The 24,381-nt window shown below is 39.8% G+C and overlaps 2 protein-coding genes across 2 annotated transcripts in view; both read left to right on the top strand.

Moving 5' to 3' along the window:
- Nucleotides 1–711: 711 nt before the first annotated feature.
- On the top strand, nt 712–4,477 carry LOC115140116 (ER membrane protein complex subunit 3). The gene is made up of 9 exons (XM_029678231.2): nt 712–820; nt 1,532–1,688; nt 1,830–1,887; nt 2,016–2,109; nt 2,309–2,413; nt 2,684–2,765; nt 2,897–2,976; nt 3,399–3,481; nt 3,591–4,477. Exons 2-9 carry the CDS (start codon nt 1,534–1,536, stop codon nt 3,717–3,719), a joined length of 786 nt encoding a protein of 261 aa, XP_029534091.1. The 5' UTR covers nt 712–820; nt 1,532–1,533; the 3' UTR covers nt 3,720–4,477.
- A 462-nt stretch (nt 4,478–4,939) lies between these two features.
- The window catches only part of LOC115140123 (ubiquitin carboxyl-terminal hydrolase 4-like), a 33,310-nt gene continuing 13,868 nt past the window's right edge, over nt 4,940–24,381 (top strand). Inside the window, exons 1-12 of the mRNA XM_029678245.2 lie at nt 4,940–5,114; nt 14,418–14,545; nt 14,729–14,859; nt 14,935–15,061; nt 15,188–15,333; nt 15,916–15,977; nt 18,161–18,307; nt 19,517–19,634; nt 21,192–21,365; nt 21,609–21,767; nt 21,900–22,124; nt 24,171–24,254. Coding sequence (XP_029534105.2) covers nt 4,963–5,114; nt 14,418–14,545; nt 14,729–14,859; nt 14,935–15,061; nt 15,188–15,333; nt 15,916–15,977; nt 18,161–18,307; nt 19,517–19,634; nt 21,192–21,365; nt 21,609–21,767; nt 21,900–22,124; nt 24,171–24,254 — 1,653 coding nt within the window. The 5' untranslated portion in view covers nt 4,940–4,962. The remainder of the gene's footprint in view (nt 5,115–14,417; nt 14,546–14,728; nt 14,860–14,934; nt 15,062–15,187; nt 15,334–15,915; nt 15,978–18,160; nt 18,308–19,516; nt 19,635–21,191; nt 21,366–21,608; nt 21,768–21,899; nt 22,125–24,170; nt 24,255–24,381) is intronic.

Raw genomic sequence — 24,381 nt, forward strand, 5'->3', positions numbered from 1 at the left:
CAAGAATACTCACAAGAAATACACTACCAATTATTTACATGAGAAAAAACTAAGGCTATAATATCTACTTGCTATGTTACTTATCGATGAGTTTGCATGGAGAAATTGATGTTTCTCCTCACCCTGCACTTTAATAAATATTTTTTCTTCTGTTATATCATGGAGGTCACGTTTAAGGTGTATGCCTCCCCCTACTGTGCTGGAGTGTGCAATTAATACCAGTCTTCCTAATTCTACACTACGAAGATAGAATGTCAAAGTCAAATAAATCCCTACTATTACCGCCATCATTCCACACTGTAGCTCCACCAATCTGTTTTACAGCCCTTGCATACGATATAGATCCAATCATGATGCATCTCTGAGCCTCTCTCTGCACCTGGCATCCACTAAATGTTGCACTATGTTCCCCCTCGCAATAACAAGACTTAACCTCCACATTGCTCCCACATTCACCGAGAGTTCTGTATTAAAGTCACATTAGCGGTTAATTAGCGGTACATTTTTTAGGGTTAATTACAGGGGAATATATTGATAAAAGTTACCTTGTCCCATAGAAATGTGCACGGTTAAACAAAACGTCACGCCTGGGTAAGCCTACACGAAACACAGACCTTGCATGAGGTAGTTCTAAAATCCGCTACGGAAAAATGAATGGTGGAAAACAATTGGAACCATTTTTCGGGTTTTGCCGCTAGGTTTTATGGGTATTATGACGCATCCACTGTGCCGGACTATAGACATTACCCTAATTAGCATAGCAACGCCCGAGATATGTAACCACGACACAAGTCTTTGCCAAACGAAATAGCTACATTTGGTAAGATAAACATCAAACACGGCAGCGTTTTGTTTCCTAACCGGTTGAATCGTGTATTATTAGCTAGCTGTAGCATCTTTCAACCTACTCATTCTCTCTCGGCTAGCTAACAGTCAGTAGTAGCTAGATAGTTGCTAGCCAGCCAGCTCTTTCTAGCAGCTCTTCTAGCTAGCTAAAGTACTGTTATTCTGTTTTTGGAAATTGGCAAGAATGCCACGATGGTACATGTTAACAGTATAAGTTATATAGTTAGCTGACTAGTTGTGCATTCACACGTAGCTTGCTATACGACCAAATTGACAGTAACGTACTGACAGGTATTTGATCTAGCTACTGTAACTAGCTAACGTTAGCTCGTAGTAGCTAGCTAACATGGTGGTGCCAGTGAATCAGTCAGTAAGCTAAAATATGCGATTCATTGTTCGCTAGCTAGCTAACGTTAGCAACTTTGGAAACAGGAGTAACGTTATATTGCTGCACTGTCCAGTTTGTTAGACGCCAAAATGCTTGTGCAATGCATTCACCAGGGCCCTGTTTCCCAAAGGTGTCTTATTAAGTTAAGGATAAGTTCGTCGTTGGGAAACCGGGCCCAGTTCTCTTGAAACATAGTGCTGATATTAACTTACTTCCATTTTCAAGATTTTGTCATATCAGAAGTTATTCCTATGAAACCTGTTCTTACACATGTTCTCTGTCTTATCACCTTGCTAGATATGGCTGAGCCTGAGCTTCTGCTGGATTCCAATATCAGACTTTGGGTGGTCTTGCCCATTGTCTTCATCACTTTTCTTGTTGGGGTGATTCGACATTATGTCTCCATTTTGCTTCAAAGTGACAAGAAGCTGACATTAGAGCAGGTATCAGACAGGTAAGGGTATTGTAAGCATGTAGCCTAGATGGTCTGTGCATTGCATTGACCGTTTCTAAAAAGGCTTTCAGAACATGTAGGGTTAAAGTAGAAATGTCTTACCGTAAGTTTGTTTTTGACATATTCCTCTCCAATATTCAGCCAGGTTCTCATCAGGAGCAGAATCCTCAGAGAGAATGGGAAGTACATTCCAAAACAGGTGAGATCAATGTTGGATATACCATAAAACACTGATTTGCACTGTTTGACTCTTCAAGTTTAAAAAATTTTTTTTTTAAGTGTAGGCTAGTTGCGCTCAGACTTTGAGAATTCTCTCTTTTACTTCAGTCATTTTTGATGAGGAAGTTTTACTTCAATAATCAAGAAGATGGATTCTTCAAAAATACCAAAAGAAAGGTTGTTCCTCCCTCCCCAATGACAGGTGAGCATAAGAGAATCACATCATTCCTTCTCATATAATCCTATTCTCATACCATGATAGGCAGGTATTGGGCCGTGTATCACTATTAAACCCTGACACATGATATGGAGCATATCATTTCTAATAGTGTTTACCATTTACAACTCAGTTTGTTTGCGATTGTACTCTGTAAAGCCACGCTAACTGTTTCTTTGTCCAGACCCCAGCATGCTGACAGACATGATGAAAGGCAATGTGACCAATGTTCTTCCCATGATCCTCATCGGAGGCTGGATTAACTGGACCTTCTCAGGGTTTGTCACAAGTAAGTGACATCCTCCTCACTCACTGCACTGAGACGGGGTTGTTTGGATGATGATTGTCACTAGAGAGCTTCGATATCAACTTTATTTTATGGTACAGAAATTACCAGGTATTTACTAAGAAATTGCATGGTTAAATTGTTATTACATAGAAATAACCTATGAATAACAGTAGTATATAATTAAGTTAGTTTCTTTGCTATAAGCAGTTTGTTCTACATTTGAATTGCCAAACTTACAATGTTCTTTAACTATTTTCTTGTTCCTCACAGCCAAGGTTCCATTTCCTCTCACCCTGCGCTTCAAGCCCATGTTGCAACAAGGAATCGAGCTACTCTCACTTGATGCATCCTGGTTAGTTGAGGAAATACATACTTGTTAAATTATCTGAGTTCCGTGAAGTTAATATGGTATTATTGCCTCTAAGTCCTTTTGCTAGTGTAAGCATTGATGAATTATAACCTCACCCTCATTTATGTTTTAAGGGTGAGCTCAGCGTCGTGGTATTTCCTGAATGTGTTTGGGCTGCGAAGCATGTACTCCTTAATTCTAGGACAAGATAATGGTAATTTTCAACAAACTTCATAATTCAGTTTAGTTTTTCCTGCAAAGGTTACTGATGCATGTGTTTCTGTAAACTAGATGTGACAGTATTGAATCATAGTTTGTAACCAACTTACAGCAGTATTTGTTATCAAAAGCAATAGGTCATTGACAGAAGGTCATTGACTTGATTTGAGGCAACAACAAATCATTTGGAGAAATGAGACTTCTAGTAGGCAAGCTGTCATGCCTTGATTTGATAATAGGCATGTCTGCAACCATTCAGTGTCATGTCAGCAGCAAGGCTGGTTTGAATGGAACATGATTCCATAATGTCAACTATGTTGAAGTGGCAGGCCTCCAATTCTTAACAGTCCAGGTTTTGTCATTAAAGCGATATGAAATAACAAGAGTGTTGATGCTGGTGTAATGTGACACATGCAGGTGCAGACCAGTCCAGGATCATGCAGGAGCAGATGAGTGGTGCTGCCATGGCCATGCCTGCAGACACCAACAAAGCCTTCAAGGTAGAGTTGTCTCCTCTTGATAACATTGACTTACTCTCCATGGTGAATTCAATTCCTACAGGTCCCAGCAGAATCATCTGACAGACAGATGTTTATTTCCTCCTTTTAGGCAGAATGGGAGGCACTTGAGCTAACTGACCACCAGTGGGCACTGGAGAATATTGAGGAGGAGCTGATGAGCAGGGAACTGGATCTGGATGGAATGTTCAGTAAGGAGTTACCAACAGGTATCTTCTGATTGCCAGTTCATTACTGCAGGGAACCTGCCGCTGGACAACATTTTAGTTTTAGTGGCTGACTTTTGAGTTTTTCTAGGAAATGATATAGAGAATGATGTCTACATTAATTTCAGTGCCATCATTGTCCATTTAGCTTTAATTTGAGATTAATAGTAGATTAATTAACAGAAAACATTATAGTACCAAGTTCAATTAATACTTTTAACTATTTGGAAGATTCAGTGTCAGCTATGTAAAACTCATTACAAAAAAGGATAATAGTAATGGAAAATTTAGAAATAATGTACTGTTAAAAACAAAACATTGAAAAGGTGAATGAGAATGTGTTGTATCACCACTTTGAATCATGTTTGACCTTGTAGTCTGATTCCACCTACCTGCCATTTGTTTGGTCATACTTGTTGGTTATTTGTGAGCGTGTCGTAAAAAAAAAAGTTTAAATATTATTAATAACTAAACCCATTTGTAAGAGTTGGCTCTTAGCAACATAACACAACTAGGTGTTGAAGTAAAAACAACAACAATTAAATATGGTCATTGCTGATGATTAAATTCCAGTTAACAATCTTTTATCATTCCTCTGAGTTTGTGTGTAGCATCCTGTCATGGCTGACATGAGGCAAATCTAGACATTGGGTGCTGGAAAACTACTGTTTGTGAAAGTTTTATGCAATGTGTTATTTTTTTATATTTATTTCTCCCAATTTATTTTTTAACATTTCCCTTGTGTTTTTGTATAAAGACTGTTTTGACTAAATTGCAGTTGAGTTTTATTTACCTCTTAATTGCAAAGAGACACAAGGAACCCAGTTGTCATGGTAATGGCTTGGGACCTTTCTGAAGACAGCAAACACTGAAGGCATCATTTAGCTATCTGACTGTCGTGAACTTTGAATCTAAGAAAATTGTAAGCAAAGTATTTGCCTACCAAGTTGATGATAGTAATTACAGATAGTTCCAATACATTAAGAAGTTGCTGCTACTTTAGTGGAGCCCTATACCGTATACTTTCTGCGGTTTCTACTAGATATCACAGCCACAAAGTAAAAATTGGGTAGGGTTAGGTTTAAATATGAATTTTAAGAAATGTAATTTAAAAAATGGGGGTGTTAATGACTTTGTGGCTGTGGTAACTAGTGATGACCCCCCAGATCACGGAAACAGCAAATCTCACCAACATTGTGGTGCTCGTGCATCCGCGGTTCTTCTACTGCGCGTTCACGACTCCGGCTCACTCACTGCATGATGGCCGAGGGAGGCGGACCCGAGTCGGGTAGCGCGGCAGACCCCGAGCCCGAGTCTGTAGCCGCTCAAATACCGACACCTTCAACCGAGAGTCAAAAACAGAGTATTGGAACACTTCTCAAAACAACTCTACGAAAGAGCGACGAGTGGTAAGGAAGTGTTTTGAATGTATCTTTAGCAGCTAGACAATAGATACGGTAATGTTAGCTAGGCTAGCTACTTTTCAGTTCACGGGAACTAACGTTAGCCAGCTAGCTACCGAGTAGCATAGGCCTGTCAAGAGACGGGTAAACCGGTTCCTATTGCATTGAACGGGAAATCGTTTGATTTGTGGGGTTAGTTGGGCCAGAGTAGACATGTGACTAACATTAACAACTTAACGTTTCTTCTCGCCCGATAGTTACTGTAGCTAGTGCAAGCTAGTTAGCTAGCTAGTTGTACTTAGTTAATAACTAAGGTTAGCTAGCCGGCAAGCTATCCAAGCGAAGGCATTACGCAAGTTAACTGTCTACTCACATTAGCTTAGCCGGCTAACTAGTTACGACATGACGAGGTGTCGTCAAAAGGCCCCTGTTCAATGCGATAACGAGTGACTGCGAAGTTATGTTATCTAGCTAACGCTAACAATTTTACAAGCTAGCTAATGCTTTGTCATTGAAACTGGATAACACCCAGCGACTGGCCCTCTCAGATATTCAGTTGCCAAGGCCACAGGTTTCCAGTTAAGATCTTCGCAAGGTTTTAACTTTAACTAGCCATATCCATACTGAACAACAAGGGACGGGAAACAACCAATGTGGGCTCAGTAGAGCAAGGCTAACCAGACAGGCACTACCAGTACCTGCGACTATTAAACACTGAATCCCTGAACACGTTGTCTTGAGACAGCAAGCTGCCGGGTCATAACGTTGGGTTTGTTATGGTACATCTAAATAACCTTAGCTAAATTCACAACATGTTTATTTAGGTTAAGTAAGCAATCGTTTTAGTTGGGATCGATGACAAGTATGATATGTTTTTGGGGCAAGGCTACAGACAACTTCGATTGTTTTGGCCTTCGAGTCTTTCTAAATAGGGTAATGTCAACTGGGTAGGTGTTTTTAGCAACGCAGGTGTACAGTGCCTTCAGAAATTATTCGCACCCCTTTACTTTTCCCACATTTTGTTGCTACAGTCTGAGTTTAAAATATATTACATTTAGATGTCTCATTGATCTACACAACACCCAATAATGTCAGTGAAATTGTGTTTGTAGAATAAAAAAATAATAGTAATACAATGAGAAGCTGAAATGTCTTGAGCGAATAAAGTATTCTACCCCTTTGTTATGGTAAAATTGTTATTAACAAATTGCATCATATGTTGCATGGACTCATTCTGTGTTGATTAATAGTGGTTAACATGATTTTCATTTAACCAGTCCATCTCTGTACTCCACACAAGCAATTATCTGTAAGGTCCCTCAATCGAGTAGGGAATTAAAAGCACAGATTGAACCACAAAAAGACCAAGGAGTTTTTTTCAATGCCTTGCAAAGAAGGGTTAAAAACAAAATAAAAAAAGTAGATGCTGAATATCCCCTTGAGCATGGTGAAGTTATTAATTTAACTTTGGATGGTGTATCAATACACACAGTCACTACAAAGATACCGGAGTCCTTCCTAACTCAGTTGCCAGAGAGGCAGGAAACTACTCAGGGATTTCACCATGAGGCCAATGGTGACTTTATAACAGTTAGTTTAATGGCTATGATAAGAGAAAACATTGTGAATAGATCAACAACATTGTAATTACTACACAACGCTAAGCTAATTGACAGAGTGAAAATAAGGAAGCCTGTACAGAATAAAACATGCATCCTGTTTGTAACAAGGCGCTTAAGTAACACTGCAATGAATGTGGCAAATAAATTACTTTTGTCCTGAATACAAAGCGTTATGTTTGGGGCAAACAACACATCTCTGAATACCACTCTTCATAATTTCAAGCATGGTGGTGGCTGCATCATGTTATGGGTATGCTTGTCATCAGCAAGCACTAGGGTGTTTTTTGGGGGGAGATAAAATGAAACGGAATAAAGCTACGCACAGGCAAAATCATAGAGGAAAACCTGGTTCAGTCTGCTTAGTGCTTTCCAACACACACTGGGAGACAAATTCACCTTTCAGCAGGACAATAACCTAAAACGCAAGGCCAAATATACACTGGATTTGCTTACCAAGACGACGTTGAATGTTCCTGAATGGCATAGTTACAGTTTTGACTTATCGGCTTAAATCTATGGCAAGACTTAAATACATAACAATGAACAACAATCAACTTGACAGACCTTGAAGAATTCAAAAAATAATTATGTGCAAATATTGAACAATCTAGGTGTCTGTTCACATTAGCTTGCTAGCCGGCTAACTAGTTACGACATAACGAGGTGTAGTCAAAAAGCCCCTGTTCAATGCGATAACGAGTGACTGCGAACTAAAGTTAACTAGTTATTTTACATGCTAGCTAATACTTTGTATTTGAACTGGATACCCTAAAAGACTCTCAGCTGTAATCACCACTAAAGTTGCTTCGACAAAGTATTGAATACTCTACATAGTGAATACTAATACAAATTAGATTAATGTATTTAATTTTCAATACATTTGCAAACATTTCTAAAAACATGTTTTTACTTTGATTATGGGGTATTGTGTGTGTAGATGGGTGAGAACGGAAAAAAACTATTTAATCCATTTTGAACTAACACAAAATGTGTAAGTGTATGAATCCTTTCTAAAGGCACTGTATTTACATACACTAGCATTGGTTTAAACTGTATTGGGTTGCACAAAAACAGTTAATGGGAAGCGAAGTTAAATACAACTCCATTTCAACTTACTGTGCCGGAGGGCAGGATTGTTGGGTATTTGAGGCCAAATATTTTAAAGGATGGTATTAATAAACATACTTTCCAGACGTTGGTGTGTTGTAGACCCACTCCCTCTGCTTACCTCATGAGCTCCCAAGTGGCACAGTGGTCTTAGACACTGCATCTCAGTGCAAGAGGCGTCACTGCAGTACCTGGTTTGAATCCAGGCTGCATCACATCTGGCCATGATTGGGAGTCCCATAGGTTGGCGCACTATTGGCCCAGTATCGTCCGGGGTAGGCCATCATTGTAAATCAGAATTTGTTCTTAACTGACTTGCCTAGTTAAATATAAAAACATGTAAAAAAAATAAGTCCCCCACAAGTTGTTTCTTTTTTGTCTTCATATGATGCACGTGCAGGACTTTTATTTTGACATGAGGTAAACAGACCCACTTTTGGAAAATCTGGTAATACGATCCTTTAGATATTTTGTCTGAAATTCCCCCATTATAATGACCAACTCTCCTGCCCACTGGCACAGTAAATTAAAATGGAATTCAATTTCACTTCTGGCTTCCCATGGAATGTTTTTGTACAACCCAATACAATTGACAGCAACGCTAGTGTATGTAAATATACCGCGTTGCTAAACACACCTATCAGCTGGGCAGCTATGGGCTATCTGACAGACTATGGCTGAATTTACACAGGCAGCCCAATTGTTTTTTTTGTTGCCACCAATTCATCTTTTGATCTGATGTTTTGTCAATAATTGCGCAAAAGATCAAAATTGGCCTGGCTGTGTAAACAGAGCCTAATATGCTGACTCCTGACCTCATTTTAAACGCAGCTGAGATGGGTATTGTAAAGGCTTTAGTTGCATTACCATGTGTCTCATTTAAAGTACACCTAGCTAATTTAGTCACAAAGTTCTCAATTCTAATAACGGTTCTTTAGAAATAAAGTTTCCCTTGCCTGGGCTTTGGACCATGTGTAATCCTGCTTGAGATGAGATTAAAGACATCCTAGCTCACTGTTACTATATGTGAATGTGACCTAGAGCGCGAGACAGTTTGTTTTGGAGTTGCATAATATGTTGACAGATTAACACTAACCAGGTTTCCATTCAACCTTTTTATGCAAGTAAAGTACATTTTGGATAAATGTCATGATGGGCCTGATGGAAAAATTAATTTTTTCGTTAAACTTTCCTAATGCCAAAAATACTAAATACGCTAGACAACGTGTCATCCTTTTTGTGTCAGTAAAATCAATAATGCAAGAAATGTTGGTGTAAAGTTTTTTTTAATGCACAAATATTGATATAACATTCATATCGAACATTCACACGATGACGTGTGGTCCTCCCACTATGGCTCTTCGAGGAAGCATGCAGTTTATTAGGCTACAGATTAAGTAAGTTATGATCAACTTCAGGGTGGTGAAAGTGCAACGTGTAGAGCTTGATGCTCCTTTCCAATAAATATCGAGTGTCTTATTCTGGTGACATGATGCTTGGATGCTGTTTGAAGAAAAAAAATATCTTGCTCTTTTGTCAATAAAAGTCTCATGTAGGCTTTACGTGAGTTTTAGCCATTGGCACGCACAAAGAGCTGTTGGCTAGAGCGCATGTGCCAATACCAGAGTGGGCACACTCGCTATATAAAGCAACATTTTTGTGAGAAAACCATCGGAGTTGAAAATGCGCTGGAAACCCATTTTAACTACACTGAACAAAAATATAAATGTAACATATTTGGTTTCATGTGCTGAAATTAAAGATCCCAGAAATGTTCTAAACACACAAAAAAGCTTCTCATTTTGTGCACAAATTTGTTAACATCCCTGTTACTGAGCATCTCTCATTTGCCAAGATAATCCATCCACCTGACAAGTGTGGCATATCAAGAAGCTGATTAAACGGCATGCTCTTTACACAGGTGCCCCTTGTGCTGGGGACAATAACACAATGCCACAGATGTGGCAAGTTTTGAGGGAGTGTGTAATTGGCATGTTGACAACAGGCATGTCCACCAGAGCTGTTGTCGGGATTTAATTTCTCTACCATAAGCCTTCATGTGGGCGAGCAGTTTGCTGATGTCAACATTGTGAACAGAGTGCCCCTTGGTGGCGGTGGAGTTATGGTATGGGCAGGCATACGCTACAGACAAAAACATAATTGCATTTTATCGATGGCAATTTGAATCGGATGTCGACCGATTATGATTTTTCAACGCCGATACCGATTATTGGAGGACCAAAAAAGCCGATATTAATCGGCCAATTTGTTTTATTTGTAATAATGACTATTACAACAATACTGAATTAATATTAATATTAATATAAAACATCAAAATCAATTTAGCCTCAATAAATAATGAAACATGTACAATTTGGTTTAAATAATGCAAAAACAAAGTGTTGGAGAAGAAAGTAATGTGTGCCATGTAAAGATGTGTGCCATGTAAAAAGCTAACGTTTAAGTTCCTTGCTCAGAACATGAGAACATATGAAAGTTGGTGGTTCCTTTTAACATGAGACTTCAATATTCCAAGGTAAGAGGTTTTAGGTTGTAGTTCATATAGTATTTATAGGACTATTTCGCTCTCTACCATTTGTATTTCATATAACTTTGACTATTGGATGTTCTTATAGGCACTATAGTATTGCCAGTGTAACAGTATAGCTTCCGTCCCCCTCCTTGCCCCTGGGCTCGAACCAGGAACACATAGACAACAGCCACACGAAGCATCGTTACCCATCGCTCCACAAAAGCCGCGGCCCTTGCAGCGCAAGGGGAATAACTACTCCAAATCTAAAAGCGAGTGACGTTTGAAACAGTATTAGCGCACACCCAGATAACTAGCTAGCCATTTCACATTGGTTACACCAGCCATTAAGCTGATAGGCTTGAAGTCATAAACAGCACTGTGCTTGCGAAGAGCTGCTGGCAAAACGCACGAAAGTGCTGTTTGAATGAATGATAACGGGCCTGCTGCTGCTCAGTCCAACTGCTCTATCAAATCAGACTTAATTCTAACATAATAACACACAGAAATACGAGCCTTTGGTCATTAATATGATCAAATCCGGAAACTATCATTTCGAAAACAAAATGTTTATAATTTCAGTGAAATACGGAACCGTTCGGTATTTTATCTGACGGGTGGCATCCCTAAGTCTAAATATTCTTGTTACATTGCACAACCTTCAAAGAATGTCATAATTACGTAAAATTCTGTCAAATTAGTTCGCAATGAGCCAGGCAGCCCAAACTGTTGCATATAGCCTGACTCTGCGTGCAATGAACGCAAGAGAAATGACACAATTTCACCTGGTTAATATTGCCTGCTAAACTGGATCAGTAGTTATAACTAGTGATTATGATTGATTGTTTTTTATAAGGTAAGTTTAATGCTAGCTAGCAATTTACCTTGGCTTCTACTACATTCGCGTAACAGGCAGGCTACTCATGGAGTGCAATGGTTAGAGCGTTGGACTAGTTAACTGTGTGGTTGCAAATTGGAACCCCTGAGCTGACAAGGTGAAAATCTGTCGTTTTGCCCCTGAACAAGGCAGTTAACCCACAGTTCCTAGGCAGTCATTGAAAATAAGAATGCGTTCTTAACTGACTTGCGTAGTTAAATAAAAGGTATAACTTTTTTTAAAAATAAATAAATAATAATAATCGGAAATCGGTGCCCAAAAAAACCATTCCGATTAATTGGTCGACCTCTAATTTGAATGCACAGAAATACCTTGATGGTATCTGACCAACCGATGCATACAGTGCATTCGGAAAGTATTCAGACCTTCACCTTTAACACATTTTGTTATGTTACAGCCTTATTCTAAAATAGATGAGATCGTTTTTTTCTTTATCTACACACACTACCCCATAATGACAAAGGAAAACAGGTTTTTAGAAATGTTGGCGAATTTATTAAATATACTGAAATCTCATTTACAAAAGTATTCAGACCCTTTACTCAGTACTTTTTTGAAGCACCTTTGGCAGCGATTGCAGCCTCAAGTCTTCTTGGGTATGATGCTACAAGCTTGGCACACCTGTATTTGGGGAGTTTCTCCCATTCTTCTCTGCAGATCATTCTAAGCTCTGTCAGGTTGGATGAGGAACTTTGCTGCACAGCTATTTTCAAATCAAGTTTTATTGGTCACATGCTTAGCAGATGTGTTTACGGGTGTAGCGAAATGCTAGTGTTTCTAGCTCTGACAGTGCTGTAATATCTAACAAGTAATATCTAACAATTTCACAACATATACCCAATACACACACATTTAACTAAAGGAATGGAATTAAGAAAATATCAAATATATGGATGAGCAATATCAGAGTGGCATAGACACAGTAGAATAGAATACAGTAAATACATACGAGATGAGTAATGCAAAATATGTTAACATTGACATGATTTATGTTCCATTTATTAAAGTGGCCAGTGATATCAAGTCTATTTATATAGGAAGCATCTTCTGTGCTAGTGATGGTTATTTGAACAGTTTAATGACCTTGAGTTAGAAGCTGTTTTTCAGTCTCGGTCCCAGCTTTGATGCACCTGTACTGACCTCACCTTCTGGATGATAATGGGATGAACAGGCAGTGGATCGGGTGGTTGTTATCCTTGATGATCTTTTTGGCCTTCCTGTGACATTAGGTGCTGTAGGTGTCCTGGAGGGCAGGTAGTTTGCCCCCGGTGATGCGTTGGGCATACCACACCACCCTCTGTGTGTCTGTAGAAGTTGGTGAGGGTTTTAGGTCCCAAACCAATTTGTTTTCAGCCTCCTGGGGTTGAAGAGGCTCTGTTGCGCCTTCACCACACTGTCTGTGTGGGTGGACCGTTTCAGTTTGTCAGTGATTGTGTACGCCGAGGAACTTGAAGCTTTCCACCTTCTCCACTGCAGTCCTGTTGATGTGGATAGAGGGGTGCTCCCTCTGCTGTTTCCTGAAGTTCCACGATCATCTTCTTTGATTTGTTGACATTGAGTGAGAGGTTATTTTCCTGGCACCACACTCTGAGCCCTCACCACCTTCCTGTAGGCTGTCATTGTTGGTCATCAAGCCTACTACTATTGTGTAGTCTGCGAACTTGATGATTGCGTTGGTGGCGTGCTTGGCCATGCAGTCATTGGTGAACTGGGAGTACAGGAGGGGGCTGAGTACGCACCCTTGTGGAGCCCCAGTGTTGAGGATCATCGTAGTAGAAGTCTTGTTTCCTGCCTTTCAGGTCTCTCCAGAGATATTCGATCGTGTTCAAGTCCGGGCTCTGGCTGGGCCACTTAGGGACATAAAGAGACTTGTCCCAAAGCCGCCACTCTGTTGTCTTGGCTCTATGCTTAGGGTCAATGTCCTGTTGGAAGGTGAACCTTTGCCCCAGCCTGAGGTCCTGAGTACTCTGCAGCGGATTTTCATCAAGGATCTCTCTCTTGTACTTTGCTCTGTTCATCTTTCCCTTGATCCTGACTAGTCTCCCAGTCCCTACCCGCTGAAAAACATCCCCACAGCATGATACTGCCACCACCATGCTTCACCGTAGAGATGGTATTGGCCAGGTGATGAGCGGTGCCTGGTTTCCTCCAGATGTGACGCTTGGCATTCAGGCCAAAGAGTTCAATCTTGGTTTCATCAGACCAGAGAATTTTGTCCATTCTGTGCCTTTTGACTATCTCCAAGCAGGCTGTCATGTGCCTTTACTGAGGAGTGGCTTCCGTCTGGCCACTCTACCATAAATGCCTGATTGGTGGAGTGCTGCAGAGATGGTTGTCCTTCTGGAATGTTCTATCTCCACAGAGGAACTCTGGAGCTTTGTCAGTGACCATCAGGTTCTTGTTCACCTCCCTGACCAAGGCCCTTCTCCCACGATTGCTCAGTTTGGCCGGGTGGCCGACTCTAGGAAGAGTCTAGGTTCCTAACTTCTTCCTTTTAAGAATGATGGAGGCCACTGTGGTTTGGAGACCTTCAATGCTGCAGACATTTTTTTTGTACCCTTCCCCAGAACTGTGCCTCAACAAATGATTTAATCCACTTTAGAATAAGGCTGTAGCGTAACAATGTAGTAAAAGTGAAGGGGTCTGAATACTTTCCGAATGCAGTGTATCTATATTCCCAGTCATGCGAAATCCATAGTTTAGGGCCCAATACATTTATTTCAATTGACTGATTTCCTCATATGAACTGTAACTCAGTAAAATCTTTGAAATTGTGGGATGTTGCGTTAATTAAATGTATTTTTATTTTTTATTCTGTAATATTTTTTTATTTGGTACATGGGAATATAACCGCAAAATGTATTTTTATATGCACTACGTCATCATTCAGACTTATCTGCAAGAAGTCAATTTGACGGAAACATCTCTGGTTTAAAAATGCGCATATTGCTTTTATGCAGATTTGGGAATATTCACTTGATAATGTCACCGATTGAAACCTAGCAATTGTTAGACATAATTTAGAAACTAGTCGCACAGGTTGTCTGCATGCAGGGCAAGTTTATATAAAACATTTGTTTTACTGTTGTGTGATATACATTTTAACCTGCAAGTTATCATTCCACTCAATACAGTAGCACTTCTTTTTGCAGGTTTCTGATTGATAGTCGATGGTTCAAGCAGTGGAAGAAATATGTGGGATTTGACAGTTGGGATATGTACAATGTTGGAGAGCACAGTCTCTATCCCGGCCCTGTTGACAACTCTGGCCTGTTCTCAGGTAATGCAGGCATCATATTCACTTCCACAAAATGTCACATTGTATTTTAATCTTTGTGTAGGCCTGTGTTGTCTTTTGTCTCTGCTGTGAGCATAATTCTAATAAGTGCAAAACTAGTTATAAACGAGCACTCTAAATACTTGTTGTCATAAACTTACCTTGACACACTCTCTTTCTCCTTAGACCATGAGACCCAGATCCTGAAGGAGCACCTTATAGATGAGTTGGACTATGTCCTAGTGCCCACTGAGGCGTGGAACAAGTTTGTCAGCTGGTATGGTTGCCTTGAGGGCCAGCGTCCCATCGTCAGAAAGGTGATACCATTTAAAAATGTATATTTTCACTCTTTTGCTTTAGTCTCTCTCTTTAACCTTGTGCTTTCTATCTAGGTGGTTGAACACGGCATGTTTGTCAAGCACTGTAAAGTGGAGGTCTATCTCTTGGAGCTCAACTTGTGTGAGAATGACAACATGGACAATGTGGTCACACGCCATTTCAGCAAAGCTGACACTATAGGTGAGAGAGAACAGTGTACTGTACTGTGAGCCAGAGAGCAAACTAACGTGTGAACTAACTAAATATGTATCATCTTCAGTCACTTCTGACTTTTAATTAACTAAATATTGTGTGTGCCCTGTCCAGACACCATAGAGAAGGAGATGCGGTCACTATTTGAGATCCCAACGGGGAAGGAGACTCGACTGTGGAACAAGTACATGAGCAACACGTATGAGCAGCTGAACAAGCCAGACAGCACCGTACAGGATGCTGGTCTCTTCCAGGGCCAGGTAGAGTACTGGCTCCACCCCAACATCCAAATCCGCTCACTCACTACTAGGCCACACACAGATAGAACTAGACCCTTTGCCCACTGGCACTTACTTCTTTAGACACACCGCACACGTGAATATTTTTGAGGGGAAGCTGCAATGGTGTCGTAACTTATAATCTCATGAGCAGGGTTCGCTTGAGGTGCTTAAAGTACTTGAATTTGGCACTTTGAAATTACAATACTGGAATACCTAGATACTTTAAAAGTACTTGAATTAAAATGAGAGGAGAACAGAAAATCTGAAAAATATTAGGATAATGTATTGGTTTTACGAATACATTTCCAGGCAGACTGCCAAATTTGATTTTCTCAGGTGTTTTTCACGATCTGCTTGCCAGGCTCATTCCACTGCCACTCAGTCAGGCAGGCTTATAACTGACTAACTATGTGCCCCCAAACATCACATCATAGCTAAAATGCCGGTCAAATGTACATTCATACATGTGTATGAGTATGTTATGACACATGTTATGTTATGACACAGTTGTTGAAATCAGCTGGGTTCAGCACGGCTCTCACTAGTGTGATGCCCACACAGGTGCTCGTGATTGAATGCAAGAACGAGGACGGCACGTGGCCCAGACAAGCCTCCCATCCAAAGTAAGTCTATCGTTATATGGTTACCCATCTGCAATTCTAGGACTTTGACTAAGGTTGCAAAGCGGCACTATATTACTGGATCTTTCGAAGTTCATCAGGAAAGTACTAGAATTTTGTTATCTTTCAAGTATATTATGTTATCTAGCACAAGATGTCTAGTGGCCATTTTGGGTACTACAGATTATCACAGGCGTCTGTAATATTATCTTTAGCCTTATTTCATGTCAAATTTAATAAATAATTAAGATTTTTAAATAAAAAAGAATAGAATGACCAAGCTGTGAAATTATCCTAAATATTAACCATCAACATAGTGAAACCCATTGGTGTTTTAATATGGGGGTTTCAGCATGAAATATCCTTTACAATTTTTTTTTTTACACACATTGTTTTTACAATGTCCATATGTATTTGTTTTCAATGTTTTGGCCTCAAACTGGTGACAGGTGTGAAAAGTAAATAGTTGGAATAGTTGCAGAGTTTATTGAAAATAATGCCATTGTTGATAATTTTTTAATTATTAGGCTATTTTCTCTTGAACCATACTAGATACCGTCTTGAATGTCTAGTGGAAAATATCAGGGAAAAAATGAATATTATATATGAATACATAAAAAATAAAAATAAATTCCAAGTATAAATTACGATAGATTGTCATAGATTTTCTGTTTATTACAAAAATTACAGAAGATTCACGTAACTTTAATAAATTACCTGTAGCTTTGCAACACCACTTGTTGACTAAAATGGCTTAAATTGTCACATTTACGATTTTCTGTCTGATAGGCTTGGGCGATATACTATATACCAGGGTATTTGGTAATAGCCACGAGATAGTTTCAACGGTGTTGAAAAACCTTTGAAGTTTTAATATTTGTAGCTACTTTTTAAGTAAATACCTGTAGTCCACTTGTGCAATATGTTAGGAGATAAAGCAGATCACGTTCTTTATTTTACCTGTCACATTATTTTACATTTACATGAAGCCATGATTGCCATAGTTCCCCAGAACAGTTGAGCCAGTCATGTTTGTTTGTAAATAGCACAATGGGAGAAAGTGGGAGCAGGTGAGTCCAGCTATGTATTGACAGGAGTTGCTATTTATATAGAAAGTGTTTTATTTACTTCAATAGTCTAATCAGGGATATGCAACTATAGTTTTCCTTTGCAGAAAATACTTTAGGGCAACACATTTGGCAGATAGTAGCTTCATTTTCATCAGATAACAACCGAAGTACAACAGTATTTGGCTGGCAGCCACCCAAGTAAATGAGCTTACAATGAAAAAGCAAGGTCTTTTTTGCAAAAACTATGCATGGCCATCATATTTCCAATGTTTTATCGTAGAAAGAATGTAGCGGACTACATTTCCTAATGTTTTTCTGACAGAGAAAAGTAGGCTGACTACACCAAACACATCAGTCAGAGGAGTGCTGTCTGCTAATACAATGCCCATTCGTGAATTTTTATCTGAGTGGAGAAGTGTAACGGAAGCACAACATTTGTTTGATACTGAGCAGAAATTACAATTTAAAAGCATTTTAGATATGTGTTTACAAAAGGCAGCAATATATTTCTTATACACTTTATATTTTTTGCCTTGTGGAAAAACACAGAATTCCCTTAAGTTTAACTTGCTAGTTATCAAAGTAAGTGACTTAATTAATAAGGTGACAGGGCATCAAATTGTGCTAGCTTTCTGCTGTGTTTCAGAAGTCAAAGCCCGTTTGGATGGGTTATCTGTACAGCTGGTGCTGCCATCTTGGTTTTCTGTGTGTGTTTTCTTTCCTCCTCTCTGTTCTCGGCCTGACTGCTCCCCCCATAGAATCTCTCTCGTTCACATTTGCTTGTAAATTTACAAAATTACATTCAGAGCTGGATTGCCTGTCTTTGCTTTTTGTTTATTTTAGTTTGCTCTTGTAAGCATATTTAGCTAGCAACCTCCATGGAAATGAGCTTTTGTGCTGACTTTGTTAGCATTCTGGTAATAGACATCCAATGGGCTTTTTACCATTTCAGTCGCCCCCTTGTGTACTAAGACGGTAATACCGTAATTCCTGGGATGAGAGAAACTATATGAAAATCTGGATACCGCTCAACCCTAATGTTTGAATGCAGAAAATAGTATATATCAGATAATGTGTCTGAAACTTATCCAGTAAGTCTATGTTCATGTTATTCAGATCCAGTACGGCTACATCCAGGAATTTCACTACCTCTCCAAAGCTCTCTTCCAACTCGTCGACAACCATCTCCTCAACAGTAACAAATGGGGACAGCAGCAGCAACTCTGGCTATACACTGAACAACAGCACCTCCTCTGGCAATAGGCAAGCAAACTGTGTTTTTATCACTATGCCATAATATGCAGTCACTGGGATATCACTAGCCAGTCAGACCAAGTCAATGGAGTCCCATTTACACTACCGGTCAAAAGTTTTAGAACACCTACTCTTTCAAGGGTTTTTCTTTATTTTTACTATTTTGTACATTGTATGAAATAACACATGGGATCATATAGTAACCATATTTTATATTTGAGATTCTTCAAATAGCCTCCCTTTGCCTTGATGACAGCTTTGCACACTCTTGGCATTCTCTCAGCCAGCTTCACCTGGAATGATTTTCCAACAGTCTTGGAGTTCCCACATATATGCTGAGCACTTGTTGGTTGCTTTTCCTTCACTCTGCTGTCCGACTCATCCCAAACCATCTCAATTGGCTTGAGGTTGGGTGATTGTGGAGGCCAGGTCATCTGATGCAGCACTCCATGATTCTCCTTCTTGGTCAAATAGCCCTTACACAGCCTGGAGGTGTGTTTTGGGTCATTATCCTGTTGGAAAAACAAATGATAGTCCCACTAAGCGCAAACCAGATTTGATGGTGTATCGCTGCAGAATGCTGTGGTAGCCGTGCTGGTTAAGTGTGCCTTGAATTGTAAATAAATCACCAACAGAGTCACCAGCAAAGCACCATCACACCTCCTCCGTTCTTCACGGTGGGAACCACACATGCAGAGATCATCCATTCACCTACTCTGCATCTCACAAAGACACGGCGGTTCGAACCAAAAATCTCAAAATTGGACTCATCAGACCAAAGGACACATTTCCACCAGTCTAATGTCCATTGCTTGTGTTTCTTGGCACAAACAAGTCTCTTCTTCTTATTGGTGTCCTTTAGTAACTTTTTAAAATTGAAATGCAATCCAGGTGAAGCTGGTTGAGAGAATGCCAAGAGTGTGCAAAGCTTTCCTCAAGGCAAAGGTTGGCTATTTTGAAGATGCTCAAATATAAAATATATTTTGACTTGTTTAACACTTTTTTTTTTTTTTGGTTACTACATGAATCCATATGTGTTATTTCATAGTTGTGATGTCTCCACTATTATTCCACAATGTAGAAAATAGTAAAAATAAAAAGCCTTGAATGAGTAGGTGTTCTAAAACTTTTGACCGATAGTGTATGTTTTGGAATATTTGTACAATCCATTGATGTTTGACCTGTTAAACAGTGGACTAAACCTTACTGTTTCTACAGATTGGGAGGTTACAATTCATATAGCTCCTCCTACAACTACAGAGAGTCACCATCCCAACCTGGCCTCTGTGGTCTCAGTAACCTAGGCAACACCTGTTTTATGAACTCCGCTCTTCAGGTACCACACACACACACACAAGGTCTGTGTGCAAACTCACATAAGCATGTACTGCACAAAGAATTCATATGGACCCCACAGCAAATATTGGGTACTGTAAAACTAAATTAAACTCAGTCCATAGCCACCTGTGCCTTTTTTTAATAGCTGGGCAATGGCACGCATTTCAGCAAATAAAAGCCCTTTTCAAAGAAATAAACACCAGTCTAAATGAATTGTTTACGAGTTTACCATGAATTGTTTACTTGGTTTAATGTTTGATTTATTACATCAAATAATTCCGTAATGACACAAACATTTTGGCAATCTGTTATCTCTAGTAAGAAACTGCTGACAGCTGAGAACGGCTAGCTAACTGGCAAGCACAAAAACAGTAAACGTCTTCGGGAGTAAAGACAACCCCCCGAAACCTGACAGTGTGTAAATGCTAACACATTTAATGCAGGAAAGAAAGAAATGGATTAAAATGCTGAAATTAAACAAATCAAATTATGTCATATGCTTCGTAGACTAATAGTGAAGTGCTTACTTACGGGTTCATTTCCAACCATGCAGATTTAATTCAAAATATATAAATAGTCACATGAGAAACAAGTACACAGTGACTATCTTTGCTTATTTGAGCTGTTCTTGCCATAATATGGACTTGGTCTTTTACCAAATAGGGCCATCTTCTGTATATCACTCCTACCTTGTCACAACACAACTTATTGGCTCAAACGCATTCAGAAGGAAAGAAATTCCACAAATGATCTTTTAACAAGGCACACCTGTTAATTGAAATTGCACTCCAGGTGACTACCTCATGAGCTGGTTGAGAGAATGCCAAGAGTGTGCAAAGCTGTCAAGGCAAAGGGTGGCTACATTGCAGAATCTCATATAAAATATATTTTGATTTGTTTAACACTTGGTTACAACATGATTCCATATGTTGTTTTATATGTTGTTTCACTATTATTCTACAATGTACAAAATGGTAAATGTAAAGAAAAACGCTTGAATGAGTTGGTGTGAGCAGGCAAGCAGAACCTCAAGACTTTCTTATTATTAGGATTGCACATCAGCTGTTGTTAACAAAGAGACCCTTGAGTTTACGAGAAGCTGCTGTTCTGTCCTGCCGATGCATACAAAAACCAGCTAGATTTATGTTAACCGTGTCCTCGTTCAGCCACGACTCCGTGAAGCATAGGATATTACAGTTCTTCAGTTAACTATGCAAATGAGCAAAAGCTGTGTGCCTTAAGGAAATAGACGCCTGGCTCGAATAGAAGCCGGTCTCTAATAAGCTCCCGCTGGGATCAGTGATTTAAGCAAATGAATGCCTGACTATTGATTTAAATTTCAGGATATGTCTTGCTATAGAGCATATTTCCCTTGTCTAAGACATCCAATTATCCCTTGTCTAAGACCGAGCTGTACTTACCTCTCTAAATCAGTTGATGGTGTGGAAGAGCAGGCCACAGACTCCCAGACATAGACAGGCTCTCTGACTCACACACACCAAACAAAGTTTGAACTGTATATTTCCCCCTTATTCACCTCACTGTTTTGTTGCAGTGCCTGAGCAACGCGTGTCCTCTCACGGAGTACTTCCTAGATGACCAGTATGAGGCAGAGATCAACCGGGAGAATCCATTAGGAATGAGGGGGGAGATCGCAGAGGCCTATGCAGACCTGGTCAAGCAGATGTGGCTTAGCCGCAGCAGCTATGTGGCTCCCCGCACCTTTAAAGTGAGCATCACCACGGATACATGAGACTGAATTTCTATAGGTTACTGCAATGTAGTTCTGTTGGAGTGCACCTTCCTCATCCTCTTTTTGACCAGTAGATTTTCCAATTGTCAGCTCTCTAATTTACAAACTCATTGCAGACAGCAATGAGCATGAAACACTCTGTCATAATTACTAGAACACGTGTGACTAACAAGCTGCACAGTCTGCTAACCTCCACCCTGTGTTCCCCTTCTATCTCAGACCCAAGTGGGTCGCTTCGCCCCCCAGTTTTCAGGGTACCAGCAGCAGGACTCCCAGGAGTTGCTGGCCTTCCTGATGGACGGGCTCCATGAAGATCTGAACCGTGTTAAAAAGAAGCCTTACCTGGCCCTGCAAGATGCGGGGGGGCGGCCAGACGAGGTACACATACACACAATCTTGGTGATGCTAGAAAGGAGGATTTCCCATAGCATTGTCATTAAGTCCTATCTCGTTTGTGATCACCTCTGTACAAATCTCTTAACAGTTTATTTTCCTTCTTCTGACTGACAGATTGTAGCTAAGGAAGCATGGACTAATCATCGCCTGCGCAATGACTCAATCATCGTGGACATATTCCATGGCCTGTTCAAATCCACTCTGGTGTGTCCAGAATGTGCCAAGATCTCTGTGACTTTTGACCCATTCTGCTACCTCACACTCCCTCTGCCCATGAAGAAGGACCGCACTATGGAGGTGTTCTTGGTCCGCATTGACCCCCAGTCCAGACCCACACAGGTAACACACACACACACATACACACACACTGGATGTGTGCTGCGTTTCCCCCTCAATGTCGTTACACTGTCATTATTATAACAATATGTTTTTATTTATTAAGGATTTCACAACAACGACGAAAAGGACAAGACAAACACAGAGTAATATAAAACCAAACAATGATATCAGACACACCAAAAACAAGAGAAAACGAATATATAATAAATAATAGCACCACTGCTATACCCCATTATAAACTGACTTTAGATACAGTTCACCTTTTAAAGTCCATTTGAGCAAGCAATGAAAGGGGCCCCAAGTATATTCAAAGTAGTTTATCCAGAAGCGAGTAAGAAACTCTCATAGCTAGCCAGCTGTGCTATGGTACTGGCCCGTTCATCAAAGGGAGGGGGGGGGGGGGGTCTTCTTTCTTCCAATGCCTTAAGAGTAAGTGCTTAGCAGTTGTGATGGCCAGGATAAGCCATCTCTTTTCAAAGGAAGTGAAAACATAGGCTCAACAGCTGAAGATGATGACTAACATATACAGTTTTACTGTGATCAGGAACTTTCTTAATAGCCTCAAAATCAACTTGTTGTATATTATTCCACCAATCTCTTAGCACTTGACATGACCAGAGATGTGTATTAGAGGCATCATCACCTTTACATATCCAACTTTGGTCTTCTGGTATTAACTTTGTGAAGTCCAATTGAATAAATGTGTTTACCATTTCTTTATACATAGTATTCAAATTAGACAAGCATTATTTCCACTCTTCGTGGGATATATGTAGAGCCAAATATTTTGCCCATTTGTACTTGATCCTTATTTAAAGGATCAGACAATTGCTCCTGTAGCAGATTATAAATGATTTATTTTATCGGGCTGGCTATGGGACATGTAAGGGTGTTTCCCAACCACTTTGACAAATAACTTCGTAGCTGGAGGTGTCTCCAATATTCAATATGTGGCATCTTATATTTCTCTGTAATTTGGGTAAAGCTTAAAAGTTGCTTAGAATTCTCATCAAATAGATCTAACAGATAATGTATTCTGTACCTCAAATGTATTACATCCAATTAGGATACTCTTTTTGTGCCACGGAGGAGATTTATACCCCACAAGGTTCTAGTGTTTGTAACAGTGGGGTGATTGTTCAGTTGTGGTCTTACTCTGCCAAAAATTCCAAGCCAGGTCAAAATCTGGTACCAGCCGGGTTTTGCCCCTCCCTTCCAACATGACAACTAAATACTGATATGTTTGACATTGATAGCCCAGTAGTACTTCCTGAAGTTATGGAGACCAGATCCACCTTTTTTGGGGGAAGACTGACTTATATAAAAATATATATATGTTTTATACCTAAACTGCTGAGAGTTACCCCAAATAAAATCTAGAACATGCCTGTAAATATCTTCAAAGTAATTATCTGGGATATATAGAGGGAGATGAGGTAGAGGATAATATATTACAGATGCCAGCATCATGTTAATAGAATACATTTTACCCCATAATGAAATGTATATATTTGACCATCTAGCAAAGTCCTTCATTTTTAGAAGAAAGGGTTTCATATTCTCTCCAACAATATCCCTGTGGCTGGGTGTTATTAGAATGTCAAGGTATCTGATACTCTTAGTGGACCATCTACACTACCGTTTCTAAGTGACCCCAAACTTTTGAACTGTAGTGTTAATATTCTTAAGCACAGCCTCAGACAAAACATTCATTAGTTTAAATCTGGGCTAGTTGAATTTTATTCAAATATAGTGTCTGTGTATGGTTAATGTTCAGAGGTGCCCCTATTGTGTTTCTGTTTTCGTGATGAGGTCTGCAAAGCAAATAAGATATTTGCCTATACTCATTGAGTCATTGAGGTGGTTCTCAAAACAAGACCAGTTTTTTAATGGGGACCTAGAAACAGTGGTCTTTGTACATACTGCTGCGACGCCTTCGATTTCAGAGTGGACGGCAGTCATACCATCTGTGTCGAAGTCAAAATATTTGTGTCTCCATCCTTCTCTTTCTCTCCCTCTGCATCTCTTTTTTTTTCTCATCTCCAGTACCGAGTGGTGGTCCCCAAGCTTGGCTCAGTGACAGACCTGTGCAGCGCCTTGTCCCGGCTTTCTGGAATCCTCGCTGAGAATGTGAGAGCTTTACCCTTTATGTGCTGCTAGTTGAATAAGGGCCATTGTACTTTTAGACTCTCTTTTTACAGTCCCTGCCTGGCATTTGCACACATGTCCTTTATGCTTGTGTGCTCATGATGACATT

This window comes from Oncorhynchus nerka, linkage group LG2, assembly GCF_034236695.1.
Source record: "Oncorhynchus nerka isolate Pitt River linkage group LG2, Oner_Uvic_2.0, whole genome shotgun sequence".
NCBI lineage: Eukaryota > Metazoa > Chordata > Actinopteri > Salmoniformes > Salmonidae > Oncorhynchus > Oncorhynchus nerka.

Excerpts from the sequence above, each read along its gene's own strand:
- LOC115140116 (XM_029678231.2), top strand. The coding sequence starts at position 1,534 with ATGGCTGAGCCTGAGCTTCTGCTGGATTCCAATATCAGACTTTGGGTG. Across the intron at positions 1,689-1,829 it reads TTAGAGCAGGTATCAGACAG|CCAGGTTCTCATCAGGAGCA; the intron begins GTAAGGGTATTG and ends TCCAATATTCAG. Across the intron at positions 3,482-3,590 it reads ACACCAACAAAGCCTTCAAG|GCAGAATGGGAGGCACTTGA; the intron begins GTAGAGTTGTCT and ends TCCTCCTTTTAG.